This window comes from Lampetra planeri, chromosome 4 (genome assembly GCF_965212315.1).
Source record: "Lampetra planeri chromosome 4, kcLamPlan1.2.h2, whole genome shotgun sequence".
Classification (NCBI taxonomy): Eukaryota; Metazoa; Chordata; class Hyperoartia; order Petromyzontiformes; family Petromyzontidae; genus Lampetra; species Lampetra planeri.
In genome coordinates, this window is record NC_136110.1 from 19,853,365 (window position 1) to 19,874,571 (window position 21,207).

Genomic DNA, 21,207 nt, shown 5'->3' on the forward strand with positions numbered 1-21,207 from the left:
CTCAGCTTTGCAATGAATAGATCAGCAACTGTGCTATTGATGCAGTACACCTCCATACACGACTCGAGTTCTCACCGAATATATCCTGGGTCCAGTGGGCTAGCTATTACACACAGTAGCATCCCTTTTTGACCTTTACCCTTTTTTTTACCCGGTCACTTGAAGACTGGAGTGGGCAGCACGCGGCTAGTAGCCAGGAGAGGAATACTGCCTCCGTTGAGTCGCCAGGTGTACAGTGTATGTAGGTGGACACCTTGTGCCAATTGTAATCTCAATGTGATTCTCCAACTCTCATGCTGAGTGACTCTGGTATCTCTCTCCCCTTTGCTGCGAAGGACTGACCGCGGTACGCAGGGACACGCGCGCCGCCATGTGGGAACGATTCGCCTCTCAGCCCGGAGAGGACCATGACGGCTCCTCTGACAAGTTCTCCGCTACGGAGTCCATAATCATGAACGGTACGTGCCGGGAGGGTTATTTTAGAGACAGTCCTCCTGTGATTGCTCATTGCGGATTACTCGGGCTTCTGTTAGCACGATAAGAAAATTAGGGAAATATTTTTTATGTAAGTTGGGAGTGGGTGAGGAGGTGTAATCTAACCACGGGACAGCCACTGTTGATATCCCACAATTTGGTTCCTATTTTGTTGACCCCTGAGAATGTGAGTTGAGCACTCTAACCAGAGGTCTCAATCATACTTATACAATATTAATGTGTTCTCTCTTTGCTCATTAATGAGTGCATATCACCCGCTATGGCATGTAGATGAGAAACATACACATTAACGAATAAATAAAAAATCAAAGAAGTATTGAGAGATTAATGTGATAGACAGAAATAGGAACATGTGGATTAGAAAACACAAGTAGATTAAATGAGTCTTGTTGTTAAGAAAAGTGAGTAGTCTTGGGCGCAGGACAGGTCACTGGAAGAGATGATTGCCAGTGGGTGAGACTAGCAGATCACTGGAAGCCAAAGCAGGAAACTCGCCTGAGAGGCCATCCACCGCGGAGATGGAGCGACGAAGTCGACTCGTGTGCAGTTGCTAGCATCACATTGTTACATCGCAGGACTGAGAGATGTTCTACGTAGCGGGGAAACCTTTATCCAGTAGTGGATTGATCATGGCTGATGATGGCAGGAGTGTGCATTTGGTCTTCTCGTGAAGGTAGACGGAGTTCGTCTACATCCAAAGAGGCTCGCCGTCGCTGCCTTCCCAGTGACTTCGGGACACGTGGCTCTGTGTTTTGAGTGCACGAACATCGCCCGCCCGCACTTTGTTTTAACTCTCCCAGGCGCATTTGATGTGCAGCCCAATTGCTCTACAACTAAAATAACTGGCACATGAAAACCCAGTATTATTGTTGAAATAATTAAATAAACGACCCAGCACGTACAAGGTTATTTTCCCACAGAGCCGTGAACGCTCTATTCGGTACTGTGTGTGAATACAGTTAGTCCATCAACATGTGGCATGTGGTGGGGTAAAGTGTGGGTACTCACACCTTTTCAAGATGCCTGGCCAGGGAGGTAAAGTATGGCAAAATACCCTCTTAAAGGAGATCTCTCCTCTAGTGGAGGCCCTTCTGCCAGCAGTGGCCTAAGCATGAAATGTCAGGGCTGCACGTGTACCCTATTACTGCACGTGTACCGTAAATTATTTTTTGTGTTTCGATTGTTGTCCTTCCCCCGCACTCCTGATTCGGGGCCACCCATTTAGTACGGACGCATGGAGGGGGGAGGGGGGGGTTAACCCAAATGCGTACGCTTGCGTTTGGGGGGTCTACTGACAATGTACGCACGCATAGGAAATGGGGGAGGGGGGGGGCGGTGAAGCCTCGATAATTTTTGTCTACATTGGCCTTCAAATGATCGTCCGGCGGTGGACTCTCTGTTTGCTTAGACACGTTAATATTATTAATTCTTGATCGTTTCTGCGTGGATTAAATATCAGCCGTTCTATAGGATTCGGGGGGGGGGGGTGGGTGTAAAAAGTACGCGTGCATACAGGGAGGTGGGGAGGGGTCAAGTTTTGACAGATTTTTGCGTACGTACTAAATGGATGGCCCCCTTACATACAGTGCGAGAGAAGGTCCACATACATAGTGTGTGAACGTGTGTGTAATTGTATATTTACAGCCTAATTCAAACTGAATAATATCTGGGTCGGTGGTAGACTGGAATAGGTGGCACGTGACAAGAAGCCACAGCCATAGCAAGAAGCATTCTTCACGTGAAAGTATTTTCCGGGTTACCGACTCGGACAGACAAAGTTCAAATTAAGGCCCATGTGTGCAGGGAGCATTGTGTTGCAGTGATTAGTACAAACCCGGAAAGCCAAGTTCGATTCCCACTTGCAGCCAAAATATCTTAACCAGTCCAGGGCCTGCCCTAGGTTGACTCAGCCTCAAATTAGTACCTGGTGCAAATGTGTAAATATCGCCAATTTGGAAACGAAGGTGGCTGGGCAAAGTGCTGGCCACCCACTCCCTCGTGTGCCGTGTTGGCCTTGATAGGTGTCGGCTAACAGCACTTGCCCCAACAGTCTGTTAAGGCTATACAGGGGTTCCTTGTCTTAAATCTGAATGTATGCCTGTGTGTGTGTGCGCGCATTGTGTAGGCTCCCAAGAGAGGTTGCAGCAGAAGCTGGGAGGAGGAAGCGAAGGATGCAGAAGACAGCGGTGCTGCTCGGGGATGGAGAGCCCACGCTGTCTCAAGTGGGCCGTGCTGCTGCTGTACCTCCTTTGCAGCGTGCAGTTCACACTCTGGTTCACCACCGGTATGACACACGTTCACACACACACACATAGACAACGATCCCCCATATAGCCCTTAACAGGCTGTTGGGGCAAGTGCCGAGAACCTATGAAGGCTGGAACAGCACACCACGTGTGGCCGTCTTTGTCTTCCCAGTGCTGATGTTTACTACACACCGCACCAGGTACTCACTTAAGGTTGAGTCAACTTCAGGGGAAGCTCAGGACCGGTTCCGATATTCGCTATCAATGTTAGTCATGGCCGGGAATCGCACTCAGTTCGTTTGGTTCATAGAGCAGTGCATTCACCACCACGCCACCACTCCCCAATACTGTACATACTCCTATACAATGAAGACACAGATCCCCCGTACAGCCTTAACAAGTCTGTTGGGGTTCTGTTAGCAAGGACCTATGAAGGCCGGGCACACAGACATACACAGGCATATGCAGTACATGCACTTGGACACACACATACACGCCCACACTAGGGGTATAAATTAAACATTCACAAAAGAGGAGTGTGTGTGTCTGTTGATCGGCCAATTCCCACAAAGTTCTACTTGTGTCTCGACTCCAGAGGAAGAGTAAAATCTAGGGGTGAAAATTCCACATCACCAATAATTTACAGCCCTTTTGCAAATCCACTACTGGATGAGGGTCTCTCTACATAGGGGATTATTTTACCATACTTGACCATGTTGGTCAATACAGGTTGTTGAAGGTGAGGAGCATAGATGACAGAGGACGGTTCAATGACTAATTTTGCTGATGAAATAGTATGATGATAATTATTTCCATCATATGATGACACTAAAAATAGGATGTTGACAATAACACCAGTGGAAATAATTATAATATGAGGATGATGATAATAAGTCAACCACCGACCCTGTTTTGAACTCTTGAACCAATCAGCTGCTCTGTAGGTACTAGGTGGATTACTACACTGTAGGATCGCGAGAGATGGTGACGCCTTGTGGAGGCCTTCATCCAGCAGTGGATTGATAATTGCCGATGATGGCACCATCACCTTCCCCCAACCCACCCCCTGTTATCTCCACCACCAGTCTCGCTGTCATCGCGTTACGCCATCGACGCTGGCAATCGGGCGCCGGCAGAGCAAGCGGCCGCCCTGGACGGCGTCGGCGGTGGTGGCGGCGGCAGCGTGGTGCGCGCCGTCCATTTGCTTCGGCACGACGTGGCGCGCGTCTCTGAGCGCCTCGCCGTCGCCGAGAAGGCGGCGAGCACGCGTACGATGCGGCTGCAGCAGCTGGCGCTGCTCGCGCAGGCGACGGAGGAGCGGCTGGTGCGGGCTCGGGAGGACGCCGCCGTCGCTGCCCGACGTTTCGACACGGCGCTGGCGGAGCTGAGAGCTGAGGCACGAGACGGCGCGAGGGCCGCACAGGACGGAGGCCGCGAGGAGGCGGCGGCGCTCGCGGCGCGCATCGCCAACCTCACAGCCACCGTGTGGGACGTGCGGCACGGGGTCGCGGAGCTGCGCGATGACGTGGAGGAGGTGCGCGCCGTCGACCGCTGGAGCGCCGCACTGGCGGGAGCGGTGAACTTGACCTTGGCGAGAGGTGAGGGCCGATGGATGAGGGAGATGCGCGTGCATGCATGCGTACATCCGCGTGTAACGGCTTGCGTGCGTGCACACGCTTGCCTCTTTACATCTCCAGGTGATCCACAATGCCACTGCCAGACTTCTCACACGCACCGTTAAATGAAACTACATCAGCACAGAATACGGTCCCTCCTGGCTTCCGAATCTAATCCCTCACTCTCAACACCTGCACCCAGCATCCCACAGCTTAACGAATGGATCTGTGCATCTTATGGTTTTGGCTGCAGGACCACCTGGGCCCAAAGGAGACAGAGGGGACCCTGGTCTCCCTGGCGAGAGGGGACCGCAGGGTTTCAAAGGGGATGCTGGAGAGAGAGGTACACTGCGTGTTTTTGCTTCGTTTTTCACACCGCTAGGCTGCCTCTCCGTATGTTCGAGGTAAATGACTGCTTTAGTTTGCGCGATAACGCGCGGCAGTGGGTGTAATGCACACTGCTGATCCAGCGCCGCCTCCACCACTGGACTTTTTATTTCCACCACTGGCTTCGGGTTGCTATTGGAGGTGAACACTGCCATTCGCTTACTTGAACAGGGAGACGCTCCATTCGGGTGCCGGCGTTTGCAAAATGTTATCTCCCTTGCCTAGTATGCAGGAGGTCGTGGGTTCGATCCCAACCCTGATGCCTGTATATTTGAAGTTTGCATGTTCTCCGTGTTGTCGCGGTAATTTTTATCCAGTTCCTCCAGTATTTTTTCCCTCCACATTTAATAACATGCGTTTAGATTATTTGTCTGCTATAAATTTCCACATGATAAGCCACTTCGTTCAGCTATCATTTGTGGCCAGGTCGCCTTTGAAAATGAGCTAATAGCTCAGTGGGTTTTATCTGGTAAATAAACTGGTTTAGCTATTTTTTTAGATTCTTGCCAAACCACAGCCAGCTGTGCTATTTCGCAAGGTGATTGTGGCCAGAATAGACTCAGCCCACTGGCTTTGTGGTCACTGGGGGGTGGGTCTGGCAGCAATGAGCAACGACTGTGGAACCTGCTGACCTCCATCCAGCACCGTGCATAGGTGTCGCAGCTGCGGATTTTCACAATCAAACAGGGCCTACGTGTTAAGAAGCTCATAATGGCTGGCACCCGAACTTCATGTTCTATTGAAGAACACGTGTAACCGATATGTGAGGCTCCGGGTTCGTGTGTCCTTCTTTCAGCTGTCGCATTCTCACGGTGAATTGGCTGCATGTGTACATTTACCAGTTTCATTCAATAACAATGGCACAACTGACATGGAAGGGGGACACCTTCATGCAGCAGTGGATTGATGAAGGGCTGAGAATTATTATTTACTTGCATCGTTATTTTATAAGATGTGCAAGTCCACTGAATTCTTTAAACATCAAGATTTTAAAATTATGCATGTCCTTGCTAAAGGCATCGTAATTGTTGAAGAACAGGTGTGAAATGTTTATTGTATTTATTTATTCTGCCAACAAACCAAGCCCTTCGGTTTTGAACCAGCTGTGGTTGCATTCGTTTCGTATCTCGTCTCGGATGACGACAAACGTTCTTTCGTATCCAACTGTATTCCAGGACCCCAGGGCTTCCCGGGCCCCCAGGGACAGATGGGACTCCGAGGCCCCATGGGTCCTCCAGGGATGGCTGGGCCGCCAGGTAAGAGAAAGGAATCGCTGATCCACATCTAACGGGGATCCTAGTCCATTGTAGCGACTACGAGAAGTGTAGCTCGGAGGGATGGGGAGTGGGGTTGAATTGTGTGTGGCCGGCGCTCTGCTAAGTGGGCGCAAGGCGACGTGGCATTGCGGTGAGAGTACCCGACTCGCAATTGGCAGACGGTAAATTTATATCTCATTCAGGGACTGATTCATCCCAATCTTTGCCACCGCTCCAAGGGTGGTAAAATGAGTACCACTCTGTGGAAAGTAAATGGTGATCTTCCTGAAGATCTAGTGGATGCCACCATGAGATGTAATATTTCCATCTCTAGCTGTGTGGTCCGTAAAAATTATTACAAATTTGTGGAAAGCCAACAGTTGTCATCGTTTGGAATGGCTGATCCCCCCACCCCCCCTCCATTATAGGAATGTGGAATTTCCACGACTGGCTCAGAATCATGAAGAGAAATGAACTCCATCCCACACTTAATTGAGTAGGGAGACACTTTTAATGGGATTTGTCATCTGTGAAAGTAACATTTGCCGGATGTTGACTTTGTGTATTAATCTCATTCGGATGATTCGATTCCCACTCACGCTCGCTCAGTAATGGCTTTGGATGCAGAGCACTAACACGACGAGAGCCAATGTGAGAGTCGTTTTGGCGTTCGCGAAGTAACAAGCGCAGAGCAGCGCTCTTACTAACAAGTTGTGAAATATAACACAGCTTATAAGCCGTCAGTCCCACACATCAATCGTACGTGGAAATATTTTAACTTAAGGAATTTAAAATCGTGATGTCCAACATAATACGGTATGTCGTGTTTTAACATTTGCTTTTCAGAAAAATTTGTTCATAGACTACACACTGCAGTATAGCTGTCAAGGTGGCTCTGTTTCAGCAGCAGATGCTCAATCAATCCTGTGCTGTGTTCAGTTGGCAAAGGCATGATTAGCTGAATATGCGATTACTCATGATGAATGAGTGGTGTTTATCACATTGTCGAAAGCCAATGTTTAGAAAAACAGACAGACCTCCACAAAGTTAAGCCTAACTTTTAAGCGAATTCAAAAGGCCGAAAGCCCACAAAGGATCTTGGGATCGTAGATAACAATCGCATTTAGGTTTAACAAGCTGCCTTTGCAGGATTCCATAGTTTTCTCTTGCCAGGAGAAATAACAACCACAATTCTCTTTCAGTAGGATCCTGGGAAAGTGGGATTTTTGACCAATACCATTTGGATATTTTTTGGGAGGAAACTGCAACGTACAAGAAACACTCGCATGTCACTCATGCATGGAAATAGCACTCAATCTCTGATTGCACACTTGCGGTTGGGAAATGCCCACGTTGTGGTGCTGATGATCACAATCAAAGATTATAACTGTACACTACAGCTGTGACAGTTCTGTTGACGCCAATAGCAGCATAGAGTCCCGATCCCGGTTGTAAAAAGGCGTTTGACTTTACAATGCCTCTCTTGGTTTTTCCGATAAAGTCATGTAGATAGAAAATGAAAATAAAATTTATATTGAAAAATAAATAAAAAATAAAAGCAAAAAACCACGATGCTTCGATCGCAACACAAGCGGTCTTCATCATCGCTCTGCCTGACTTTACCGAAAGAACCAGGAATATGAATTCCTGCAGTCATAAAAGTTTTAAGTCAAAATGCCTCTCACTGTTGGCATGTGTGGTTTGGATTTAAATATGCAATGATGCCTTATATATAATTCAGTGGACAGCAGAGGGCAGTACAGCAAAATCCATTGTTTTACTGTACTATGCTCCCACTCTATGCTCCCCGCCTTTGCTAACCCCGCACTGAACAGCGGCGGAGTGTCAAAGGGTCGTACGTTTACATTATGTCATGGAGAATTAGGATCCAGCAGTGCCTTGCATAGTGCGCTGTTTAACATGTTGGTACTGTTCTCTAAAAGAGAACCCAACATCTGTACTGCAGCAGCTTCCTGGAGTGGATTGCCACCTCCTGTCAGAATGGAGCCACCTTAGCAGGCGTCATGATAGCCCTTGAAAGTAATTGGGGGTGAATTTACAGACCGACCCACGCACAGACAAACAAACATTAAACACGTGAATGCTCTGCCTGTTTACACAGCCCCGCTGTCAGAACAGGGGCTCGAACCGGTGACCGAAGAACATAGAGTCGAGTTTGTCGACATGCAAACCCAGATTGCGCCCATCCCCGCCAGCGTCACTCGTAAGGGGACCGAGCGTCGCACGTTGCACGCTTTGTCGAGGTGGCACTGCTACTTGCTTGATAGCTCCGGTGCAAATAAAACGATGGTTTGGGAGCTTAACGGTCGTTTTCCCCTGTGATTTAGAATGTATTCCACACACTTTCCCCCATCGCGTTCCATTCATCTCTGAAACGATTTAGGTTCGATTTTGAAAGCGATGGGCAGAGTTTTAAGCATATGAGCAACACCAAGATTGACTAATGAGAGAGAGCTTTGTGTTGACTTCTGACCGATGGCGTCGTCCTATAATTTTTTTCCATTTGTGTTATTCATGGTTATAGTTAGCGTCAGAGTGAGAACTACAGTGTTAATATTCATGCTGCAAACCATGAATAAAGTATATTTAATTTAGCACTTTCAAAGCTGAACAGATAATACTAAGAACCTTCATGAAGGATGTAAATGTTATTAAATAATTACATCTTTGGAATTAAATCCACTTAATTATTATAATGGAAAACATTTTGGTGGGATACTTTCCGAAATACATGAAAACGACTTTCAGCTCAAACCACAACTTTTTGCATCGTGTGGCCCACTCATGGTGAGGATCAATGGGAGCTCCCGATCTTTGTGCTGCAAGTGGGTGGTTTCGTTAAATAATTGCAGTGCAATGTCCCGTTACATGAATGCCTACATCAGTGTGTCTCCATTACCTTCTGGTTAAGCACATTGCTCTATAGGGATATTTGTTCATTTATCTTATTTCCTTTCTCATCTTTGCCTCCCTCCACTCCCATATTCACATCGCGTAACTCAAGCTTCCCACTTTTGAGAGCATTTGAAGGCGTGGATGCAAATTGTCTTTGTTTTTCAGTGCAAAGAATATTTTTTTTCTGACGAGAAGCTATGGGTTTAAAAATAACAATGCATCCGAGTAGAGACATTGTTTGAGGATCTGACATTTATCTGAATTCCATGGTAAGATGATGCCAACAGTACAGCCTTGGGCCTGGTGGTCAGAGTGCACTTGCAAGTTTATATGGAGTTGATGGTTTGATTCCCACTACCATTGTCTGGCAATTTATGCAAAGAATTACCAAAGCATGATGTTTGCTGTGAGGTGGACTGTTAAAGGCCATGTAACCTCATCAATCACAAGAGTAAGAAATTATGTTTAGAATCAGAAGTCTGAATCAGAAATGAATTTCCCCGAGTGAAGCCCCATTGAGCTAAGAAGCTCTTTTAAAAGGGTGACTCAGCCGGAAAACAACATCAACGCATTCCTGAGTCTCAAGCCTAGTTGCAAGTGTTACTTTACTCGTAAAACAATGAAAATGATCAACTTTGAAGATGCATTTAATCCATCTCTTGCGCAAGTGACACAAATCCCCTGATGTGTTTTCGACCACCGAAAGACAACATGTTTTACTATACAGAAGTAAGGTTTCCCTGCTTCCAGCGCTGCCTGCTTTGTTTGCAGCACATTCCCCAACCGTGCCTCTCGCCAGATGCACCCCCTGGCCCATCGGCTGCGCTGCAGAAAAACCCACTGCCTTCCTGTAAAACACAGTCCGTTTGCATCCGGGTGTTCATAGGCCTCAACTGCTGTTTCATGCACGCGTTTGTTCGGCATGCTGGCTTCTTCCCCGATCTTTACCCAATCCGTGTGAGCCCCTGGAGGGTACTAACCGTGTGAGTACAATTAATGAATGAAATGTGGACATTGATTTAAATTAAGCTTAATTGCTATTGGCCTTCATTTCAGGGCCACCTGGGCTGAAGGGAGAAACAGGTGAGATGAAAAATGTGTTGATTCTGTATTGTGTGTGCGTGGTTTTATTTATGCCATTGGTGCCCTGAAGCCAGCAGGTGGCGAGATCTTAAAATAATTACAGCTTCGTGGGATGCCAACAGTAGCTGTCTGACAGAGTCACTTGTTACCCCAAAGGGAAAGTAGAATTTCCACCACTGGCCCAATGAATATGCTGCTTCTGTATCTCCATGTGTCCCTCATGTGTCCTATGTATCTCTTGTGTGTCCATCCCATGTATCCCACACAACCCAGCCGTGTCTCCTGTCACCAGATATCCCCCATGTTTAATTTTGATCTCATGTCTGAGGTGTTTCTGCTTCGGGTTTAATGTGTGTCCTATGTTTCACCCACATTCTTCATGTCTCCGTGTATCACCACATCGTTCGTATCCCAATGTCCCATGTACTCCCACATCACATACGCGTGTCCATGCGTTCCCATCTCGACCATGTTCCATTCAACCTTGGTCCCCACGCGGCATCCTACAAATCTCTCAAACGCTCTCTCTTCTCCCCATTGTTCTCCATATCCCCCGTCACCCCGGCCTCTCCACCGTGTTCCTGTCCCCCCCCGCACACCTCGCTCGTCAGGTGGAGCGGAGTGCGGCGTGCGCCTGGTTGGGGGCGCAGGCCCCCACGAGGGCCGGCTGGAGGTGCTGCATAACGGGATCTGGGGCACCGTGTGCGACGACGAGTTCGACTTGGCCGACGCGGACGTAGCCTGCCGCTCGCTCGGCCACCGTGGTGCCATCAACTTCCATGACAGCGCTCGATACGGACAGGGTGAGCCGTGTGGCACGCGGGTTGCGGGGGCGCGGGCACAGACGAACCCGTGGACTTGGAAGCCCCATTGTCTCGTAGACTGGCATGGTCACAGTCTCGTGGGCTGGACAGTCTCGCAGTCCTGCTTCAGACGGTCAGGTGGGGTGGTCGCCTGGCCAGTTCGCTCGTGTTGGTTGCCCGTGAAGGTTTAATATAGAAATCTGTGCGAGTTTCCCGGGAGTTCTTGTAACTGGCTGTCACTGAACTGTAGACTCAAGTCGGAAACAATTCTGTAAAGCTTTGAATGCATAAGGCATAGCTTCCTCATAATGGTCTTCACGCTCTAGAGATGGTGTAAATACCGTATGTAGATATGCTGGCAGCATGTAATCCTGCCGCGGTTGCCAATCAGGTCGTCGGTAACATCATGACTGGCGATCAGCGTTGCTGGCGATGTACACAGCTGCTGCAGCCACAGTTACCGCGAGTGACACCGCGTCATTTGCGCCGTGTATGCCGCGTCGCAGGTGAGGGCCCCGTCTGGATGGACGCGCTGGAGTGTGACGGCTCGGAGCGCTCGCTGTCCGACTGCGCCTTCTCCGGCTGGGAGATCAGCGACTGCAATCACGACGAGGACGTGGGCGTCGTCTGCCAGGCCTAGGGGCAGCGGCAGTCGCCAGCGCCAGCTCGGTGGTGGTGGTAGCCCGGTGGTCATGGCTTTCCCAATGCTGTGAGACCAACCATGACCCCTGACCCTGGCTTGTCTTCACGTTCTCTGACCTTTGTACTGATGATTGTTCTCTAAATCCGACCCATAACCTTTAAAGTAAGTGACATCAGTGACCCTAACCTTGACATTAACCACAGTTCTGTGGCCAGTTGCATAAATCAGAGTAAGTTAATCTTTTTCTTAGCTTACTGCACTGGTTCACATTACAAAATAAATGAAAATCACGACCTTGGGCTGTTTCATGCACCGTGACCAAACCTTATCTTCCAATTAGCCCTGAGCTTATTATACATAATGTCATTGACCGTACCCTTGACTTAAAACTGCAGCTGCAATTCCAATTAGGCCAGAGCCTTGACCTTAAACCTGAACATAAGACTGACATGGAGGTATACCAGTGACACTCATACCTGTCAACCCATATGGTTTACCCCATATTCTTGTACAGGGAAATTTAGTTTTCAAGTCCATACGGCGTACAGCCGTTTCAATTCCGGCCAAAAAACATAATCTGTTTGTGTTTCTTCCTTGTGATGGGACTTTGTAGGATGAATGTTGAGATTTATTAGGGCACGGGGTGACCAATAAGGTCTGAAGTGGTCTACAATAAGGTTAGGCACTGATAAGGGGGGTTAACAGGTATGGACACTTGACCTGTACCTTAATCCAAACGTATGATTCTAATGGACCCTTGTAAGTTCAGTCAATTGTCATCTCTCAAACCCACACTTCCTCCCCAAAAAGCCAACCGTATTCACAAGCAATCCCGCAGCCTTCACAATCGATCCAAAACGCCCGGCTCTGTAAACCCCCCTGCTCGGCCAATCCCCTCTCCTAACCACCACCAGGAAACCATGAGACACCAATGCACATATCCAAGGTGCAGATTTCGGGTCAGTATTATGGCAATGACAGATGACTAGAGAAAGCGAGGCAGTAGACTGGAGGAGGTGAGTGGTGCATGCTGTCATAAAGGCATTGGGGAACGTAGCACTTGTTGACTATTTTCTGGAGATAGGAGCGTACGATTTAAAGGTTTGTTAATTTATTGGTGCTAGCCCTTCCCTGCTGCAGCATAATGGTAATCTCCAAAACCTTTGTTGTCATGGACTCTTACCAATGATTTAAGGCAGTCATTCCAATAGTTTAATATGAAAGCTTATCACTTCCCTCCTTCTCGGCTACCTGGCAATTGAAAATTATCATATCTCCAGGTGGCCAGGTGGCTTCGAGGTCAGAGTATTATGCTGGCAACGCTGAGGCCGTGGGTTAGAATCCTGGCGGCAACCTCTGACTGAGGCAGGTTCTCAAGTGTAATGATTTGGTGGTCTCGGACTGGTCAACTTAATATGGAATTTCAGGTAAATTCTAACTTTTGAGAATTATAAATATCGGTTGACTGCCAAGCACCGACAATTTTGCTCTGTAGTATTGTTTGCGTCAGAGTGTAGGTCACCTGAAGAGAGATTTCACCTGAAATAGTTCTGTGATATCTTCTTGCGCTGACCATTCTTTGAACACAGGGTAATGCAACTCTGTACAGCAGTTTTACACGGATTTGTTGTCTCTTGACATGAAACACAGTCTGGCAAAAATTCAGAGAAAAGACAACATTTCTATATTTTTAACAAATTATCCCATCTCTTCAACTACATATCTACCCTGGTGCTGATTGTGAAGCCGTCAGCAACCCCGGTGCTCGCTGGGAGCCACAGCGTCAGCGAGCGTGAGTTTCTCGCTCCGCGCCGCTGCTTGCAACTTAAGTGGCAGCACCATGAGTTCGCTCGCGGTGGCCACGGTAAAAGTCGTGCGGGGGAATCGAGCCCCTGGGCTATGGTTTACTGTTGCGCCCCCTTTCCCCGGTTGGGTCATCATGAGCAGGACGAGTGTATGCGGGTATTTGGGTGTACGCTGGTATTAATTGGCATCAGGCAATTGGACCCATGCTGTAGCAATTGTAAGAAGCGAAGAGCACAAGATAACTGGAGCTCTCCGGAGTGTTTTCGGGTCATGCTGCATGCTGTCCGACACGGTGTCCAACATTTCGGTACATGTGCTGGGAGCTTTTTCAGTCTGTTCCTGAAGAAGCTGCCAGCCAGAGTCGTGAAACGTCGGACATCATAGGTTTACCATACACTGCATAAAGAAGCTCCTCCGGCCACGTGGAGAGAACTGTCGTACGTGGTGCCAAACAGTGCGCGGCACCACCCAAAAACATGTTGGGAGAGCTCTATAACTGCGAAAACCTACGCGTTGTGAGTTGACTACGGTTTCCTTAGCTATCCTACCCCCGCCCCCGTTTGCCCACCCTAGCCATTATCACTCGCGCAGTTGTTTTGATTGACTCCCATTTATCCGGTGATGCTTGTGTTGGTGCAGCAAGCGGTGGTTGGAACTCAGTGCCTTATTGATGGGGATGAGGTTCGAATGCTGTCTTGGCTTAGGCTGCCTCTTCAAACGGCTTAATTTCTTGGAAGTCAAATGCAGAGGCCCAGGAAAACCCCACTTGAGTTAAAATCCGGTAAAGTTTCTCCCACCCGGGTTTGTGCAGGTGTTTGTAGGAATTAAAAGTGTATCAGGTGGTAACCGTAGCATTTACTTACGGGGCACGGTGGTTCCCGGAGAATCGTAGCAGGATCTTTAAGCTATTGTTACATTAATTTACACCTCAAAATGTTGGGGGTGTTTGGGAGAATTCGGGGCGAGGGAAGAACACGTTGGGAAATGGGGATTATTGCGGATTAGCTGTGTGCGTTTAAAAAAAACTAATACATTACCACCCACGTTTAAACGAATCGCACCCTGTCCACTGCATGAATCAAAGAGTGAACAAAACGATGCACAACTTGCCCAAACGTGAAGTTGGGTAGCTTGCTTAAAAACCCCACGAGGTAGGGGTTAGTGAGGTGTAATCCAACCTGTTTGATGAGATGATGGGGAATGAACGCTACTGACCGAGAGTTCTGCTGTGGAGGGATGGAGGCCACTGTCATCGTCCCAACAAGGAGGATGCGTTACTCGAGCTGGGTTAAGGAGAGAGGGTAAACGTGCTTGATGATTGGATGGCCCATGTAAACAAACGAAAGAATCGGCTTAACACGTAGGCTTTTGCGACTAATATCCATAATACGTATACATGTGTTATTAAACCCGCCACCACCCGACAGCCAATTAGAAAGGTTTGTCATGTAAACAAAACATGCCAATTCGTTACTAGTGCAGCACACCTGTGGGGACTTACTAACGAATTGGCATGTTTTGTTTATGTACCTTACTAATTGACTGTCGGGTGGTGGCGGGTTTAACAACACATTTACGCGATCTAACCCAAAAAACGTCTATTATAAACGAAAAAAATCCTTGCTCTCTCTGCCAGTTGTATGTAAAAAAATGTCTCAATTGTGAGGTCCCCGTGAGAGCAAGGTTTCCCCCACTAAAGTCTGTCCTCACAGTGAATCACGTACTCTGCTGACATATCAGACAGGCGCACAAGCCGTACATACACACATGCATATACAACACACAGAGACATACAATACTCGCTCATGTACAGTATATGTCAAATATAAACATTCTCACACGTAAATGCACCTTCACAAACACACAAAGATCTCTTTAGCCTTGAAGGGGCAAGTGCCGTTAGCGAACACCTATAAACGCCAGCACAGGACTGACCCAGTGCTAGGTGGGGATGTCCAGCCACCACAAATTCATCCCCACGTGTTTGGTCGTGTCCAGTTGATGAGACCGTTACTTCGGGCCTGAGCAAATCCTGCGTGCACCAGTGCTGCCCCGGAATAATCTGGGAGCTTCACAGCTCGGACAAAGTGGCTCCTCCACTCTGTGCGTCTGTGAGGGGGTTCGCTGGTTCGAACCCAGGCTCCCCGGCGATTGCCAAGGGCAGCCCTGGGTGCTTGCGGGCACCGTTACCTTCTTGCGCATCCAGCCGTTATGAAACTCTCCGATGGAGAATGCACCGTTATACTTCGGGACGATCCTTTGCAGTGGCCCCCAATTCTCTGTGTGAACCCACGAGATCGTTTGTTCCATCCCGTTTATTAGCAGCTGCCGGTATGCAGTGTGCGGCGGGCCTTAATTTAGTTAGATAAACATACCATTGCATATTTAGCGTGTTAGACTATAATAACCCGGTCTACACGTAGCGACTATACAGAGCGATTTTCATTTGACGGAACGCCTGTTCAAGCTAGCGATTGGCCCTGATCGTCGTTTGGTATTGGGCAACGAGGTAACGATGTGATGTCCCTTACTAGGGCAGTGTCACTTCATATGCCATCGTGTTCCGGTGTCATTGCCACACGTCTGCGGCCAGGTAATCAAGCTGCGCACGCCTATTGCGTTTTTGTAGCCAGGGACTGTAGCATTACGTTGCCATCCAGATTGATGGCGACTCCCGTTGTTCGCCCTGTAACAGTGTGCCGCGTGTGGACCGGGCCCCCCGAATCTTCATTTAATCGTGAAACGTGTTTGTGTATCGACCTTGCCAATGGGCGTAAGTGCAATCGCGGTCGCGGCGTCAGTGTGCGAACGTCCCGACTTGCAACTGGTAGCCGTTGGCCGTCTGGAGTGCAGTGCCGGAAGCTCTTGTTTTTTTTTTTTCCCAAGTGTTGAGGCTTGGACCCTAAATATCTGTGATGGAGAGAAGCCCTTGGCAGCTGCCAGTTGGTGCCCTCGACGCAAAATGTCTGCGTGCGGAGCGAAACAAAGCGAGGCATGGGTTGAGCCACCAGTAATGCACAATTGAGGGATGCCACATTGCACGTGCCACTGACCAAGCCAATAGCACACGTGGGTGCTTTAAGTATTGGTAATGGTGGTAACGGCTATGGATTTAGCACAGTTGGCTTGAGCAATGGATTGACCTCACTTTGAATATAAACTTGAGATGGCTCGTTTTACGTTCCTTATGCCGATATATTATGTCTGGCAATGGGCCACACGTTTCTTTTTAGGTTGAAATTTTTAATGTGGCTGAGGTGGCCAGACGGCTCATGGGACTGTAATGGCAATGTCGGAGATTTTTGGTTCAAAACCCCGGCTCCCACCCGTGATCAAACACCCCATCTCAAGTGTAGAAAGTTTGGTGGTCTTAACCCAGTCATCAATGAACACAAAAAACATCTTCCAGTGTAAATGTTACTCCTTATTTTGGCGTAGCCCTAATTTGGAGGCTAAAGTGGACCAATATCTTGGATGATTAGCATTCGACAGACCACTCTTTTACAGAGCATTAACGAGTGCCATCTAGTTTTAGATTTGAGGAGCAGTTAAAGTGACTCAGTAGTTCTGCAGTGTCAACTTCCGGAGCCGTTCCATGACATGACATGAGGCTCTGCCGCCTGTAGGTGTTTTGGAAGATAACATCTCCATCGGACAACATGACTAATACCACAGTGAGGTGTAAAATATAGCCATGTGTTTATACATTCCCAAAATGACTTGGGAATCTGGAACGGCCTCGCACGCATAAAATTGCCAGAGGGCATCTTAGATACACTCTTGGATAGAATTGAGTCCCTTAAACACACTTAGCCTGGGAGATGTTTTTTTTTTAATAAGCTTCCCTTGGTGTTTGACGTAAGTTCATGGTACATTTTAAGACCATGTCGTTGAACACCTGTTGGTCAAAAGCAGACATTTTGTGTCGTCAAAGTTGATGGCTGCCCCGGGGTATTTCTTGTGCCTTGTTTATGGTTCCTTTAAAAATGAAAAATAAAACTGAATGAGCCACGGTACTGCACATCCACAACTATTTATACAACATGTTCCGATATTTCTTAATTTAAATTTTTAAATGTAGTATTTCAAAATAGGAGGCTGCTTACTAGAAGCCTCTAAACAGCCTTGGAATATTTTAAAGGCAAGAGTTGCAAAGCACGACTAAAGTTTTGATGGCGAAGCTGTTTTGTGAATGGAAACGTAATACTTCGACATATTTAGTATGAATCTTTTGGTAAATATAGCCAATGTCAAACATACACACTACATATGTCAGTGGTATATTCAAGCCAGGATATTCTGGATGGCTGGGTGTCCCAGCAGTTAGAACGCTTACCAGAGCCAATTTGCATCGAAGGTATGGTTCCTGATACAGCCCCACAGGATTTACCAAACGGCTCCATCTGCTTTGAAGTGGACACTAAAGGCCCACATCTTATATTAGCTGAGAATGTTCTCTGTTAAAATTTCAGTTGGGGTCGAATTGGGGTCAACTTAGCCGACCATTGGACTTCCAGGGTTGATTAAACCAGTGCCACTTCATTCAGCGACGTCAGCTGTCTATCATTGAAATGACTCTACCCTGTCATAATAACATGGAATGTCATACCACTGGCTCATGAACAGCAGAGATGAGCACCGACTAATGCTCGGTTTTATCATGGAGACAATTTTACTCCATTATATGTACGTGTGTGGTGTATACAGTCTAGAATAAGAGGCGAAGAAGTTATGCTGGCTTTCAATTTGACGATTGAACTAAAACTGCTTCGTTAATTTGTGATGAGCAGTGATTTCAACAACATGATTTCCGCCAAACAAAGCTGTTTTACAAAAATCACGTTGCGTGAATTTGTTCAAGCTTTGCAACGCTTCCCTTGAAAATGTATTCCTTTTGCGTTGTTTTTGCAAGCAATTGTGCGTTTTTTTGAATCTTTAGCATTGAGTGAGTAACAACAAATGCACGACGTGTGTGTGTGTGTGCGCACAAGGGAACGTTGTCTGATAATCTCGTTGATCTGTACTGGTTGAAAGCGAAATGTGCTTTGTTGCGATAACGATGATGTTGGCAACCATGATGGTGATTCCGCTGATTTTAAAGGCAACGCTACTAATGTTTAGATCTGGTAGGTAAGATTGAGATTACGTGACGAATCGGCCAACTGAGCCTTACTTAAAACTCACTTGATTTTAATAACAGCAGCAACTGTAACATCTGCACGGGAGCCTGTGGCGGTGTTCCGGGTTACGCTGTGCAGTCCTGTAGTTGTGGGCATCAGCTCACATCGTTTACATCTGATCAGTGAACTCTGTCAATTGAGCCAATGGCCAGCAACAGCTCTAACATCAGCTTTTGTAACTGAAACAATTGTATTCAGGCCTTTTTGACTCACCCCCAACAAGGACGTTGCGGTTTTCCCGTGATCTCTATGAACTGGGCTGTTTCTTAATCCCGGCTCTGCCGCCTACCACCATGGCTCCAGTAACAGTTCACTGTGGTTCTTATTTCGATTTAAAGCTTTCGTGACTGCAGAGATTCATCTTCTTGGTTCTTTCGGTAAAGTCACATAGAAGGGAAATAATAAAATAATAAAAATAAAACAATAAAATACAATTCTCACGACGTTTCGGCCACAACGCAAGCAGCCGTCAGGTGAAGAACAGGTCTGTCGGAAAGAGTGTCAGACACTGTCTTTCCGACAGACACTGTCTTTCCGACAGACCTGTTCTTCACCTACTGCTTGTGTTGTGGCCGAAACGTCGTGAGAATTGTATTTTATTATGTTTTATTTTTATTATTTCCCTTCTACGTGACTTTACCGAAAGAACCATGAAGATGTGGTTCTTATGTCTGTGAGTGCCACTGGCTGCCCACGCGGTTGTTTAAAGTGCGAGGGTTGCCGCGCAAGTTGCAAAGACGCAATGGTGCACGCGATGAATGGCTGAGCCTTGTTCTTTGACATCAGCGCCCCTCACTCATTGCTCGAGAAATAAAACTCAAAAAATATTGCACGACCACGGGCCACGTCTGTATTTATTTTGTGCGTCTTTGATTGGGAGTGGTGGCACACATCCCATTACATTCCAGAGCTTTGCGGGCAAGGGTGGGTTGATCGCATGACCTTGTGATATTTACAAACCCACTGGACGGCGAGTTTCCCGGGAATTTGCAGTACAACAAGTGGGCTTGTGTCTCTGCTGACCTTGTTAAGATCCTCGCATGTGTGGGTATTTCCTCGATGTATTACCATTCTAGTGTGCGATTACACATGGTTTGGCAATGACAGATGGGTGGGCCTTTAACTTTATAAAGCCTCAGCACTCAGGTCAATTGACGTTCTCCAAGACTCAATTTCAGTTAAACTCAGGTAAAGATTCTCCCTCCCAGATGTGCACGTTTCAGGCAATGGCCCTTCGTAGCAAATAAACGCATATGCAATGAAGAAGGGACCTTGCCCGAAACGTCACCTATTGTTTCCTTTTAAGGCCGTGTTATTAACGTATGTGTTGAGTGTTTTTGGGTTTATGGTTGGGATGAATATCTGCAGGGGGACGTTATTCTCCACGAGACTCTGCTTCTTTCCCCGGATCTGGAGGGACAGCAGACGCCCCAAAGAATGAAAGCTGCTCATTTGCAGTCGCAGCCCTGACTGCGCCAGCCGTGTAAATTCCACAGTCCCGTGGCGGGGACTCATTTCCACGTAGGACAACCGATGTTGACTTCCGCAGAGTGGTGGTGCCGATTCCACCACTGATCGAGTTAAACTCGCAGCTTCCGATGGTGGGTCTCGCTTGGTGGCTTTGAGCACGGTGATGGTGGATGCTGCGTTAATAGCTGCGGCGTCCTCGTGTTGCACATCATTTGTACAACACTGGCAATTCGGTCCCTGGGAGTTAATGTCCGGTTTATTTCAATGAAGCGGCCTCGGGATCTGACCTTTTGATTCCTGCGCTGTAATCTACAGTGTTTTCAAATCTGTTGCTAAAAATATATGGTACGTGCAGTCGTGAACGGTTGTTGCTTGGTGACTACGTTAAGCCATAGGCTTGGTGCAACCATCGACCGCATTAGAACATAACCAGGCCGATGCACACATCTAAATGGAAAATTAAAGACAACCACAGTCGTTGCGATTGTGGCCATACACCCCAAACTATGAACCACACAGTAAACCCATAGAGATTCATAGAGATAAATGAAGATCCATTTGAGATCCATTACGTTAAAGACAAGCCACAGTAGTGCAACTCTGGTCATGAAATCCAAACTATAAAACTGATCGATTAGGACGGTTGGCAAACACGGTGCGAAAAAAGTTCAACACACATACACGTGTAATGCGGGCGAAAGCGACCTTCCGGATGTGACGTCACGAGGAGGCGGAGCCAGGTGACGTGGGTGAAAGGTTGGGGTCTTTAAGCGGGTAAACCGGAAAGAGAAGGCAGTCGGGGTGTGAATGGAAAGGTGTGGGGCCACGCGGGCGTACGAGCCGAGGGGGCACCGTCGAAGCGGGAGCCAACCCCGGGAACAGTAGGGAGCTACTGGGAGGTGTAAAGCTGCAGATAGAGATAGGCAGTAAGGCTGTGTGTGAGGGGCAGCGGGGTGGCTGCCAAGAGTCGCAGGAGCGACGAGAAGGCGAGACAGCACGAGGCTGTCAGAGCTGCAGCAGGAACAGCCAAGGGAGCTGTGTGGGAGTACAGTAGCGGAGCTGCTGTGGGGCTGCAAGAGCGACAAGAACAGCAGCGGGGCTGCTGATGGTGACTGGAGTGACATCGGAACCAGCACTGAGAGAATAAGAGAGACAGCCGTGTGGGAACGCAGTACGGACCGAATAAAGGACACTGAGCCAGAGATCGTGGTCAAGTCTTTTATTACACTGAGGTCAGAAGTGAAACGGCATGTCTAAGCAAGTAAGGAAGAAAATTCCCCCGGCGCCAGTATCGGCTTCTTCGTCC

At 47.8% G+C, this 21,207-nt stretch overlaps 1 protein-coding gene across 6 annotated transcripts in view; it reads left to right on the forward strand.

Annotated features, from left to right (window-relative positions):
* The window catches only part of LOC144717792 (uncharacterized), a 36,263-nt gene extending 16,997 nt beyond the window's left edge, over positions 1-19,266 (forward strand). For 3 of the 6 annotated variants that reach the window (XM_078593454.1, XM_078593455.1, XM_078593456.1), the window contains 9 exons: positions 336-458; positions 2,621-2,779; positions 3,827-4,339; positions 4,611-4,700; positions 5,920-6,000; positions 8,123-8,224; positions 9,973-9,999; positions 10,611-10,802; positions 11,309-19,266. In XM_078593454.1, coding sequence (XP_078449580.1) covers positions 371-458; positions 2,621-2,779; positions 3,827-4,339; positions 4,611-4,700; positions 5,920-6,000; positions 8,123-8,224; positions 9,973-9,999; positions 10,611-10,802; positions 11,309-11,442 — 1,386 coding nt within the window. In that variant the 5' untranslated portion in view covers positions 336-370 and the 3' untranslated portion in view covers positions 11,443-19,266. The remainder of the gene's footprint in view (positions 1-335; positions 459-2,620; positions 2,780-3,826; positions 4,340-4,610; positions 4,701-5,919; positions 6,001-8,122; positions 8,225-9,972; positions 10,000-10,610; positions 10,803-11,308) is intronic. The other 3 variants (XM_078593457.1, XM_078593458.1, XM_078593459.1) reach the window with 3 other exon arrangements.
* The last annotated feature ends 1,941 nt before the right edge of the window (positions 19,267-21,207 follow it).